We start from the raw sequence: 13048 nt of genomic DNA, 5'->3' as shown, positions 1-13048 counted from the left end.
CAACAGTATTTTTAGACGATTTTAAAATTTTTAAAAAATGAAATACAAGCAAGCAATAACCAGTTTGGGCAAATTAGAGGTTTAAATGATTATCAAAGATCATTCTTGAAAAGAGTGGTTCGTATCGGTGATTAAAATTAATGAGTACTTCTCTGTCTCTCTCTCTCTTGCTTTTGTTGTATTTAGAGATCTTATTGACTGTTCTATTGACCATTTGCTTTGATGTTCTTTGATAAGTTTGAGATACAAAAAAAAGGGAGAGATCAAGTAATAATGTGTTCATAAAGCTAAAATAAAAATGATATGTTAGCAAGCATTAAGAAACTGTTTGTTTTGATTCTTATTATTCCTTATGAATTTGTCAAATAGCTGTATTCTTTTGTTATGCGTCCTTTCTTTTGCTGTCTCACAAATATCTAGGCTAACAAAAGATGCTTATAAAATATTGTGATACCCCTTTGGGTCTTATTTCTTTAGTGCCAAGAAGAAGAAGAAGAAAATAAAACAACAAACGAGATTGTTGACAAGTTTTTTTCTTTGTCTTTCAAGATTGATTTTATACACTCTGGACTACAATGATAACTTGAAAGCAAGGAACAAAAAAGTATCCAAATGATCATCTTCTGAACTTGGACTCTATTCATACACGATTGAATGTCAAACAAATATATAAATATACTTGGTATTCTATATGCTTGTCCTCGTTCGCCTACCAATAATGATATAACAGTACTAGATTAGCTTAAGTATTCATTTCAAACATATATGTAAAGAAAACTCACGATAGCAGGTCAACTCTAACAAATTTTTCAAAGCACAAAAAATACATTGCTTTTATGAACAAAACTTTCTTCAAATAATATCAAATTCAAAAATAAGCAAGATTGAGGCTCTCTAAATTCTCTTTGAAAAAATCAAAATCGTCATTCTTAATATAAATCTGATCCTCAAGTCATTTTTTCCGCCCAACGATTTTAATTTTAACAATTTGGGTCTACCAACTGGTTCAAGCATCAACCTTTGTCTATTTATTGGACAAATAAACTATGATGATATCAATGTAACAACAATAAGGAATTGCCGGTTAAAGACAACGATTAACTTTGACACAAAACCATAAATTACAAATTCAGATACTAGTAGTCAAAAGTCTTTATTATAAACTATGCTCCCAGAAATGCATGGCACAGGCTTTGTCATGAAATTTATCTCTTTAGACTAGCTTATACTCAACAACTTCAGTGCATGTAGAAGATTGCCTCTGTCAAGTATGCAAACAACCTGAAACAGGACAGTACATGCTATCTTCTATATTCAAAAGCAAAGTTTGTAGGAAGCAGGCTTTAAAAATTGCTTGTCAAATTCTAAAAATCTTAACTACAACCCAGTATTTCAAAATCCATCTACTCCTAAACCTTCCAAGTATTATAACTTATATTACCGTAAGTTTACAAAGTTTTTTTTTTTTTTTTTTTTTTTTTTTTTTTTTTTTTTTTGGCACAGCTATCCAGTTCATATACGCTATTAACATTTCATTCATGAAAAGAGAAATATCATTTATTATCTAATTTGCCCAAATATGATTTAATATTGAATGTACAAAAAGGAAGGAAGAAAAATTATGATTGTATGCTTTTATGTAACTGTAGCCTATGCTTCTAGCCTTTGTCTTTTTAATAAAGGGTCTTCATATGTTGGCAACTGTCTTTTCTCTCCATGACTATAACTACTTAATGGAGATGGCCTATATTCTTTAGCGCTTGATGGCCAGTGAAATGTGTTAAGTGTAGCAGGGGTGTTTGAAAAGTTGAGTGGACTTGGCAATTCGCCTTGTCTATAAAATTCTGGATAAAACGTAGAAGGAGAGGGAAGGTTCTGTGCAAATTGAGTTGTACTATTTTTATTTAAAGCCTACATAACATTTTAGTCTTATTTCAAATAGGTATTATAAATATACATGAACAACTTACTGGAAGTGCTTGTCTTTCTATGTCAAGTGATTGAGATGCCTCATTTGGTATTTGTACTCGAAGATGAGGTCTTTTTTCATTAATATTGGATGTGTCGTATTGCTCGGTCAAGTGGTGTGATGTAGTAGTAATTCTGTTATTTGATAAAAGTGGATAATCATATATAGGTTGAGTGGGCGGTGGTGGCGAAGGATAAGAATGCTGAAGAAGAGATGAAGCAAATTGAGATTGAGTGGAAGGCTAAGGAAAGTTTAGAATAGATATTCATTTTTCTTATATTAGTAATATTTACTGTATATATTTCACCCTGTAAGCCATTTCTTGATATTTGCCTTTGGTTTATTTTTAAATCATTTGGTAATTCCAGGTCATCATCCTCGGTTTGTACAGGGCTTGGTATATGCTTATTGTTTTCTTGTTCATGAGCAAAGACATCTTCCTCTTCATCATCACCTTCTTTATCTTTGAACTATGAAGAAATGATGTTAGTATACGACTTATAGTAATAGTATCATTAAAAGGTACACATACATCATCATTATTCTTACTTTCATAAGGTTCATCATACTACCAAAAAAAAAAAAGTTAGCTATTTTATAATCGTCTTTCTCATCCATTACACATACCTCTGTGTATCTCATTAATACTTTATCCATGTCAGTACTTGCATATTGAACAAGCTTATTGTTTTGATTATTGAATATAATGAGTGCCACTTCACAATTACAAAGAACGCTAAGCTCGTAAGCCTTCTTCATCAATCCTTGCTTTCGCTTGAGAAAAGTAACCTGTCTGTTACGATCATCTTTAATAGGTTCAATTCTAATCTTTCTGCGTCCCATGGTTTAATAATAAAGTAAAGGAAAAAGAAAGAAATATAAAAAAAGGGCGTATTATGTACACTGTTATTTATTTTAATTTTTTATTTTTAGAAAAAAAAAATGACAAGTCTATTTTTAGATATTATTTTTGGTATTTATTAATAGCACGTTGCCGAAACAATCTATTTAATTCTGCCATGATGATACTTCCAGCACTTGAAATATTCAGTGAATTTACTCCAGGATCTAAAGGCACAGAAACTCTAATTTCATTATCTAGTAATTCATGCACTCCGTGATATTCACAACTTAGAACTAATGCGACCTTATTTGGTAATTGTACTTTTTTATCCTTAAAATTCCAAAACCAGACACCCGAATCTGGCTTTATTTTTTTTGTATTAAAGTGGCCATAATCCGGTGACCAAGCTTCTTGTACATCCTTTGGTAAGACCTCAGCTACAACGGGTGTTATCTCATGCTTCTTAAAGAAATTTAACAGGTGATTAAACCTAATAATTTCATGTGGCCAAGTGAGTGAGGAGCAATTAGAGGCTCGAATTGTTCTATCGTTGTAGAAGTCGCTGATGCTAGACGTCGCAATCCCTGAATCCCAACCGAGGCCCTTGGCTGTTCTAATAAGTGTACCTAGACTTTCATAATCATTCACTTTGTCGAAAACAACTATCCGATCACCTGGAGTGGTAATTTTGTGTTGTGGAAGTGCAATTTCTGCAAATATTTCATGTAATCCTGGACGAGAAGCTGTTCCCAATATCTTTCGAGTCAGATCAATGTTGGCCAAATAATAACTTTTGGCTGGAAAGCTATCTGGGTGCTGTATGACTTGTTTTGCTGGAAACTTAACTTCTTCATCTTCATATGGTTTATTCTTGGCAGTGGCAATCAGTGATTTGAATTCAAAGCCTTGATCGCGTAATTCTTTGATAGCTTTAAATCCTTGAACAAGAACTGCTTGCTTTTCTAATCTGTAATGTTTTGATTCCCTCAGAGTGATCAAATGTTTTGATTTTACTGATTTTGCATTGTGAAGTCTTTCAAATATACTGGGAAAGATGTACTTGTAATTTGACATTTTTCAGCAAAAAAGCAGGGAACTAGAAGAAGGAAAAGAAAGAAAAAAAAACAGTCTTGTTTTAATTTCCTAAATATGGATAGAGTTGCATTATTAACCTTTTTTAGCGAACAAAAGAACAAAAGATGTATTTAAACAATCAGCAATTCTTGGGATGGAAGCCTGTCTTTTGTGTTATCCTGATTATTATTTTTCATTATTATGTCATTCTCAAATCTAACTGCTTTAGTCGTTTTAGCCAGCACAGCAACTTGTTACATTCTTTGGAGGAACAAACGGTCAGATATTGACTCTTTACTTCCTCCAAGAGCACCAGGCTACATCCCTATCATAGGCCATATATTAGAGCTTATTAGGCCCATACCTATTCATGAATTGTTTTATAAGTGGAGTCTCCAAGTAGGACCTGTGTTTACTTGCCATTTTGGTACTCAAAAATGGATCGTCATCAATTCGATTGAGGCAGTAAGAGATTTGATAGTAGAAAGAGGTACAATTTATTCTTCAAGAAACTTGCCAGATACAATCATTGAAGACATTTTTCAAGGAGGTAAACACTATATATCTGTATTAAAATTAAATGGATAACATAGCATACATAGACAAAGGTGGATCCTTTGCTTTCATGACTTATGGACCTAGATGGCGTCACTTGCGTCGTATTGGTAAAAAAAAAAAAAAAAAAAAAAAAAAAATGATAATTGCAAAATCAACTCATTACTTACTGTGTGTATTAACAGCTCACTCTGGATTAATCAAAAACAAAATTGACTTGTATCAGCCAATTTTGAATGAGCGTAGAACAGCTCTCCTATCTTATATTTACAAGCTTTCAGAAGAAAAGAATGAAAAAGACAAAGGAATTGATATATCTTATTTCATTGAGCATTATACAATGACCAGTATTTTAACTATTGCATTTGGAGACATCTGCTCCTTTGAACCTGAAGATCCTACTTTACACAAAGCATTTAATCTTACCGAAAGAGCCTCTAAAGCCTTGAGCCCAGGTGATCAAATCAGGGAATTTTTTCCAATCCTCCAAATATTATGGCCTGCTGAAAAAGCAAGATATTTTCAACTGCGTGATGATATAGTGAAATTTTATGAAACTTTATTAAATCGATTTAAAGCTCAAAAAAGTACACAAGATTGCTTCGTCAAGGAGATTATGAAAGAAAATGAGTTAAATGATCTTCAGATTATATACTTTATAGCTCTCTTTGTTGGCGCTGGATCAGATACGACTGCTTCTACGATAGAATGGACCATAGCATATTTAGCAAATCATCCTGAAGTTCAAGATCTAGCTTACAATGAAATCAAAGAAGAGGTAGGATTAGATAGACTCCCTCAATCTTACGATGGTACTATTAAATTAAAAGAAATAGAAAAGGATGTGCTTATAATATCATTTATCAATAGAGCCTAATTTGCCTTTTGTTCAGTGTATAATACTTGAAACATTACGTATACGCCCTCCTGCTCCAACAGCTATACCACATGCTACCAGTGAAGATGATGTTTATAAAGGCTGGCATATTCCCAAGAATGCTGTCATCTTGATGAATTTATTTGCCATACACAATAATCCTTTACGTTTCCCTAACCCTTCCCAATTTCAACCTGAGAGGCACTTGGAATACGTGCAAGAATCACTGCGCCATCATAAATTTTCTCAAGTAATTGAAGATCGTCCTCATCTAGGATTCTCCACTGGCCGTCGTGTGTGCGTTGGTATTCATCTTGCTGAGCGTAAATTGTTTATGGCTATTTCTATGTTACTTGCTTGCTTCAAGATTGAAAGAATTTCTGAAGATTTAATTGATGTGAATACACACAAAGATATACATGGCGTTACATGGGCTATTCCTCATTACAAAATTCAGTTGGTACCTCGGCACGATAAAGTTGCAACATTCTTTAGATAATTCTTTTTTCCTTTTTCTTTTTCTTTTCTGCTTACTCGAGAAATAATGTATTAGGAGCAAATTAACACATTGAAAATATTTTATTCAATCCATAAAGAATGAAATTGTATATATGTGTATAGCAATTAAAGAGTAAAAAAAAAAAAAAGACTAGAGATCCAACTGATAGAGTCGTTTTGCGGATTTTTCATACATTTCCTTGATATATTTTCTGGGTTCATTACCAATCTTAATGACTAATTCACGCTTAGACCTAATCTCGGTCAATTGATCAAATATATGATCCTTCCACTCTCGAATAAGGCCATTAAAATTACGACATGCGCCTTCTAGTTCAAATTGGGCCTCTATTCTCGCTTTACTGATTTCACTGGTAGAAAGAGGCTGATTGATCCCGATTCGTCTCTTTGAAAAGCTTCCTTCTAGCATACTTATCTCCTTGGACAGGTTTCGCTCTAAACTTTCATTTCTGTCTTTGAGAACTTCGAAAAAGTCCAGCTTGTTTTCCAAGACGCCCTTCATGTATTCCAAGTCTGATACTGTAGGCTTAACATCGTCTTCAAACTTGGCAAATTGTTTCTTTAACGCCTGCAACTGTTCCTTTAGTGCCTCAATTTTCTGTGGAGTTCCTTCCATAAAAGAGAGATTATCATTATGGTTTAGTTCAGACAAGAAAATCTTTTTCAAGTCAGTGCTGCATGTTTTAAGCTTGCAAATTGGGCAGATAGGAGAATAGGATAACCATGAAGTAAGACTGCATATAAAATAATTTGTATATTATGTTTGTATTTTCTTTATACTAATTTTCTTTCAAACCAGCTATCATGATAAATATGGCCGCATGGAGTTGCAACAATAGTTGAATCCATATCAGACTTTAAGCTGCTGAAGCAAATAGGACATCCAAATCTTTTATCCATTTTGTTTTAACAATGAAATAAAAAAGCAAAAGAAGCATCCATTTTATAAAGATGCTTCTTAAATAAATGATGTACTGTGACTATAAATCATAACGGTTGAAGCTTGATTAATTAAAAAAAATACTTTTCATAGATAGTTTTTCCTTCCTTGGGTTATCAAAAGCAATGGTTAAGGCTCTATAATATTAAATATATTTGTGATAGAATCAATAAACTAATTAAAAATAAAAATTAACGATAACAAGGAAAGATAAAGTGATCAAGTTGAGTGACTTACAAACATTTTCATTCTTGTAATTGTGAAAGCTTAAGCTATTAAGGAAAGGAAGTAGTGAAAAAGAAAAAATAGTTTAGGTCTGCCTTTATTAAACAAATGCACGGCATTTATGAGAAAAAAAAAAGACATGTATGATATAATGATATTTCTTTATCATTAATAAGATTACTTTATGTCATAAGGATGTTAACGACAGTTGAAATTTTGCATAATACTGCCACAGAATAACATAATGTGTTCACTGTATAGCTTTTTAACTTTACTATAAATAGAACGATTGCAAAAGTACAAGATGTTGATTCAGTTTTTTTTTTATTCATTATTTCAAAGCGGCTAAATATTGAGGGAAGCAGGATATCGGGTCCTTTTCCATGCTCTTTTCAGGATCACAACTGCACTTGTCACGATATTTTGGCTCAGCTGGACAGTGAGTATAGGCTGTGTGTCTATAGCCAATGTCATTAAAGTAGTGAATTTCGTCTTTTGTAAGCATTAGGGAAGCAGCAATTGAATGAACAGGGGCATCACCCCAACGCTCATAAAAGAAACCACCGGCTTGATCCAAGTAGTTGAATAATTTGAGATAATCATTGGATCTCCATAAATCTAGTGAGGCAATTTCAAAATTTGTCCAGAAATGGCACCCGTTATAATCCTGTTCATTGGAGTCAGTGATGAATTTAACAAGAGAGTTCTCCTTTGATGGCCATCCAGAAGAAACCTCAGGATAGTCTCTCCTGAAATTCATTACAGTTTGCCATAAAGTAGGCACTGTTTGAATGAACTCTCTAAATGCAATAGTGAATCCTTTAAATCTTGTTAGATTGGGCTTTGATTTTGTCTTTGTTTAGTTTTACCATATTTCTTATTATTGTCTCTCATAAATTTAAATACGTCATAGTCAATATCGCAGTAATAATCAACATCAGGCTCAATACGCCAATAATAATCGTATTCATCCAACATAGGATGTCTGAAAAAGAAGCCACTTTGGAATCTAGTCAATTAAATAAATATCTCTTTCTCTCTTTCTAGTCAAGTGTTTCCATTACCTGCACATATGCCTATATGACTCGCTGTCTGCATAAGGTATACCTTGTTTAGCCAATTCTGCCCGGCATTCAGCAGCATGCGTTGTGTTTATAAAAGAAGGGTATCCCCACATGTGGCCATCTACTTTTCCGTATTTTGTTTTGGCGTTTGTCAAAGCACTTGTAGTCTCGATAAACTCGGGAGTGAAGTCATCATCATTCAAAAACACATAAGGATAGTTAAATTTGTTATTGAATGTGCTTTCTAATTGTCTGATTGAGGACACTATTCCATTCAACTCGCTGTTACGTACTAAAACAACAAAACAGGCTCTCATTGGTTCATCCTTGTTATTGTTCTGAGCAGAAGTAATGTCGTTTGAATGTTCTACGTTATAGACTGACTGAAACGTTTTAAATGACACAAGTACCAACACGAAACCACATATTGCAAATATATAAGGTATCAGTCTTGCTCCGATTTTCATTTTTAAGGAAAGAGGGAAAAAAAGAAAGAAAGAAAGTGTTTCCTTACTCTAGGCAAAAGCCCACAGAGTAGATTCTAGATCCGCAGTGTTTAAACCTTTAACAAAGGAAAATAGTCTGCATTTTAGGTGGCTCAGCTTATTCATGTATCACATTGTAGTTAATTGATGCTAAGCTATTATATTAGTGTGTTTTGCATTTCTATTCAAATAGATGCCTTATGAGTATTGATAATACCAACATTTAATCTTTCAAATCACAGTCTACGGTTTAATTACAACCTTAAATAACCTTGCCTTTTTTTAAAAAAAAGAAATAGTGCTTTGATCTTCATGAAATCAACCATTCTTTCTATTAGCTAAGAAGTTATCTAGCCATAATATGAAGGAAAATGGGTAAATTGTTTCATGTTGTAAATAATTATTATAATTAATCCTCTTTGTTTATCTTTTTTTCTAATGTGTTGGAGTAAGGCATCTTTACATTTTTCGGTATAGCATTTATAAATACGTTTAAAGTGTATAATAAAGGTACTATTTCTTTTCCCTACATTGATATTTGCATAAGGATTATGCAGTACTTGTTATATATTTAATAGAAACAGCTTCATAAATAGAAATGTAAACCAAGTTCTTTTTATTAACTCTAAACCACTTTCTATGGAAGTTTAGCATACTATTTTGTTACACAACATTGGCTAATAGCAGCTTTCGTGTATTTTTGTTATTATGGGCAGGACATTGCTTTAATTCAATTTGCATAAAATCCAAGCAGACTTTTTTTTATTATATTAATCTACACAGCTTGAAGTTGCAATATAATTTACTTTTACATATTTAAGTTTATCTTTCATTTATAGAAATCAGGCACATATCCGCATGTTATGCTATCAATGTAGAGACGGAGAACATTTCAATAAATTACGGAGAAGTGATATCATGAATACTTTATTGCCAATAGGAGGAAAATAACTGCTGTATACCAAAAAAAAAAAAAGAAAGCATCTCATTGACTATTTAACCATCACCATTAGAACCACCATATAAAATCTGTCATCGCTCCTGTCCTTTTTTTTATTTTTATTTTTTGTTGCTGCTTTTCTCTCTCTTCATCAACGCACAAGTAGAAGAGATTACTTGAGGCCACATTTTAAACATGAAGAAAGCATATTATAATTCTTTCTGGCTCTTTCTTTGGATACTTTTTTACTAGTATCCTCATTTACCTTTTTAACTTCTTGTTGTTAACATTGAAAACAAGTGCTTGTACATCTAGATACTGTTGTATTTATCAGATTTCTATACAAAGACATCACCATCATTCTTCCTAAACATGGCTTCGTTGCTGTACTTATTTACACCGTCCCATTTTCTGTTATTAGTGGGTATTGATAAGTGTGTTTAGTGAAGTAAAAAGAAGAGCATGAGCCAGTTGTATAGGCTACACGTTGATACTGTTAAACTATGCTTCAAATCACAAAGGGTGCTGTCAATCATGATTCCATTTTTAGATATCGTAGCGAGTCACGTATGCCTAAAATTTTGAACTTCTCTTCCTCCCCTTTTTTTCTCGACATGCTTCGACGTCTCAAACCGATTTATTTAAGATGCTTGAATTCAAGATCTTTTTCTGTTCAATATCCTTCAAGAAAGAAAGTTTCCACAGTGAGATTAAGCGATCTTGTCATTCAGACAAATATCAATTCAACAAAAGCTCTTGAGAAAAAGGAAATATCAACTGGTTCGGTTGTGCTGGACACTGTTCGAGAATACAGCAAAAAATATCCACTTTGTGTATTACTAGTTCAAGTAGGCGACTTTTATGAAGTAAGAGCTCAACTGTTTCCGAAAAAGGAGAATATTCATCCCTCTTTGCTAGTTGTATGAGTCTCACGCAACACGGTATGCACCGCAGCTTGATTTAAAGTTGACAAAGAAGATGATCACATCCAATATCACTGTCGATTTTGCCGGATTCCCCTTACGATCCCTCGACAGATATCTCGATATCCTTGTGAATCGATTGCAATGCAGAGTGGCTCTCTGTGAACAATCAGGTGCAGTGTCTCGAGACGACCGGTCGACTCTTGGTATTCAACGCCGTATCACACGTATCATCACACCAGGCACTGTGATTGAAGAACGATTCTTGGAATCAAATCAATACAATTACCTTCTTTCCATCTTTCCTTCCGAACAAGAGAAAATCGGTTTAGCTTGGGTGGATATTTCTGTAGGCGAGTTTGTTATGCAGGAAACAACATTAGAGGCACTGAAAGACGATCTTGCGAGGATCAGACCAAGAGAGGTTGTTTTGCCTGAATCCAAAAAACCACTGGACGAGGTGTTACAGCAAGGCTTTTCTGACGTTGACATGTATGATCCGATTACAAAGCTTTTGCTGAATAATTCAAGTATTGCTCTAAGTTATCAATCTGATCAGCAGTACAATGCAACGGCTGGTTTCAAAGCATTTCAGGCTCTGTTTAACAAATTTGCAGAGAATTCTCCTGATTTTGGACATCTTGAATTGGGAGCAGCGATGGCTCTGATGGCTTATGTGAATGAAACTCATGTCGATAAAAGGATCAAATGGCAAATGCCAACCAAGTTCAGTATACATGATACGGTATGTATTGATAGTGCAGCCATGGATTCACTGGAACTGGTAAAGACCTTGCAAGGGAAAAGAACAGATAGTTTATTGGATATTCTTGACCGCACATCGACTAGTGCAGGCTCACGATTACTTACTCGGTGGATATCTTCTCCTTTGACAAGTGTAAAAGAGATCAAGGAGAGGCTTGATATTGTAGAGTATTTTGCGTGTGATCCCTTTATGTTAGAAGACGTACGCAGCCTACTTCGTCAAAGTACTGACGCTCAGAGAGCTCTTCAAAGGCTTGCCTTGAAAAGGGGACAACATTCAGATGTATTTGAAGTATGGTCTACACTTGATACCATGAGGAGTATTCATAAAAAACTAAAAGATGCTGATTCAGAAAATCTTTTAAGGCTGCTTTCGAGTTTGGACTCACATCCAGAGATTGCTAGATACATTGAAGATGCATTTGATTATGAAAAGATCCAATCTAAAGAAATTAAGGAATATGGCTATGTCAATCATGCGTTTCATCCTGATCTTTTGCAGCTTCATCATGAGATGGGCCGATTGGAAAAAGAACGGGTAGATCTTCAAAACGATCTCCGTCAACTGTGTGGCAACTCGGCTTCTTTGCTTGCGGATGGAAACTTTAAGCATATTGTGGAGGTCAACACGAGACAATCGGACAATTTACTGAAACGATTCCCACATGCCCAACTGGTGAGTAACACAAAGAGTAAAAGCCGATATCAAGTGGAGGAGTGGTCAAGCCTGTCCCTACGTTTGAGCACCGTTCAATCTCAAATTATGGAGATTGAAAGTGACGTGTTTGATCAAGTTGTCGATCGACTGTTGGACCACAGCACGTCCATCTTGCACAGCTGTCGAAAACTAGCCCAACTCGACGTCTTGTCCTCCTTTGCTCATCTTGCTCGAGAACGCCAATATGTGCGGCCCCGAATCACACGTACCAATCGAACCATGATCATCGGCGGTAGACATCCCGTGGTAGAAGCCAATTTGGCTAAAAAAGGAAAGCTGTTTGTAAGTAATGATTGTGTCCTTGATCGCGATCAACGCATCTGGCTCTTGACTGGGCCCAACATGGGTGGCAAGAGTACCTTTTTACGACAGTATGCCATCATTGTCCTTATGGCACACATGGGATCCTTCGTACCCGCGGACCGTGCTTGGGTTGGTATAACGGATCGGATCTTTAGTCGAGTGGGTGCAGCAGACAATCTGGCACAGAATCAGTCTACTTTTATGGTTGAGATGAGCGAAGTGGCTACGATTTTGAAACTGGCTACTGAAAAATCTACGGTGATTATGGATGAAGTAGGAAGGGGCACATCCACTGCTGAAGGCTTTTCACTCGCCTTTGGTATCTTGGATCATTTGCATAATACCATTCAATGTCGAGCATTATACGCAACCCATTATCATGAGTTGGCCGATGCCATTCAAGACCATAAAAATATTAAATGTTATAGAACAAGCATAGAAGAAAATCAATCTGGGTATTTTCGCTTTGTACATAAAGTACAACCTGGGGTCTGCCGTCAATCACACGGTCTGAAAGTAGCTCAATTAGCAGGTAATAAAAAGAATGAGAAGAAAGATGTAGATTGATTCTTATGAATGAAACACAGGCTTACCCATTTCTGTCATCGACAAAGCTAAAACAATGTGGAATCAAGTTCAAGACAATCAAAAACTTGCTGGCAAAATTATTTTTTAAATCCCATTCCTTTCTATTCGCATGGTATTCAATCCGTGGTTGAATAATTATACCCCCCCCCTTCTTTCCATTTTTAATATACAAAATACTATAAAGCATCTTTTAAACGATTCATTTCAAACTATGCATCCATCACTGTCTCACAACGCTTCGTCTTGCCTTTGTCTGCAG

The 13048-nt window shown here is 34.8% G+C and overlaps 6 protein-coding genes across 6 annotated transcripts; 2 read left to right on the top strand and 4 right to left on the bottom strand.

Moving 5' to 3' along the window:
- Positions 1-1650: 1650 nt before the first annotated feature.
- On the bottom strand, positions 1651-2812 carry RO3G_15773 (uncharacterized protein; the record flags this gene model as incomplete). The annotated part of the gene is made up of 5 exons (XM_067670357.1): positions 1651-1911; positions 1971-2210; positions 2263-2439; positions 2502-2537; positions 2597-2812. 5 exons carry the CDS (start codon positions 2810-2812, stop codon positions 1651-1653), a joined length of 930 nt encoding a protein of 309 aa, XP_067526458.1.
- Positions 2813-3286: 474 nt separating this feature from the next.
- RO3G_15772 (uncharacterized protein) lies at positions 3287-3887 on the bottom strand (the record flags this gene model as incomplete). Its single annotated transcript, XM_067670356.1, has 2 exons — positions 3287-3303; positions 3440-3887. 2 exons carry the CDS (start codon positions 3885-3887, stop codon positions 3287-3289), a joined length of 465 nt encoding a protein of 154 aa, XP_067526457.1.
- An 895-nt stretch (positions 3888-4782) lies between these two features.
- RO3G_15771 (uncharacterized protein) lies at positions 4783-5342 on the top strand (the record flags this gene model as incomplete). Its single annotated transcript, XM_067670355.1, has 2 exons — positions 4783-5220; positions 5313-5342. 2 exons carry the CDS (start codon positions 4783-4785, stop codon positions 5340-5342), a joined length of 468 nt encoding a protein of 155 aa, XP_067526456.1.
- A 626-nt stretch (positions 5343-5968) lies between these two features.
- On the bottom strand, positions 5969-6454 carry RO3G_15770 (uncharacterized protein; the record flags this gene model as incomplete). Its single annotated transcript, XM_067670354.1, has 1 exon — positions 5969-6454. One exon carries the CDS (start codon positions 6452-6454, stop codon positions 5969-5971), a length of 486 nt encoding a protein of 161 aa, XP_067526455.1.
- Positions 6455-7334: 880 nt separating this feature from the next.
- Positions 7335-8534, bottom strand: RO3G_15769 (uncharacterized protein; the record flags this gene model as incomplete). The annotated part of the gene is made up of 3 exons (XM_067670353.1): positions 7335-7822; positions 7873-8012; positions 8068-8534. 3 exons carry the CDS (start codon positions 8532-8534, stop codon positions 7335-7337), a joined length of 1095 nt encoding a protein of 364 aa, XP_067526454.1.
- A 1572-nt stretch (positions 8535-10106) lies between these two features.
- Positions 10107-12877, top strand: RO3G_15768 (DNA mismatch repair protein MutS; the record flags this gene model as incomplete). Its single annotated transcript, XM_067670352.1, has 3 exons — positions 10107-10358; positions 10411-12733; positions 12789-12877. The coding sequence occupies 3 exons, from the start codon at positions 10107-10109 to the stop codon at positions 12875-12877; spliced, it is 2664 nt and encodes an 887-aa protein (XP_067526453.1).
- Positions 12878-13048: the final 171 nt, after the last annotated feature.

Source organism: Rhizopus delemar, genomic scaffold (assembly GCF_000149305.1).
Source record: "Rhizopus delemar RA 99-880 supercont3.17 genomic scaffold, whole genome shotgun sequence".
In the NCBI taxonomy this organism is placed as follows: domain Eukaryota; kingdom Fungi; phylum Mucoromycota; class Mucoromycetes; order Mucorales; family Rhizopodaceae; genus Rhizopus; species Rhizopus delemar.
Note: the sequence above shows the minus strand (reverse complement) of the source record. Positions and strands in the feature narration are given on the sequence as shown.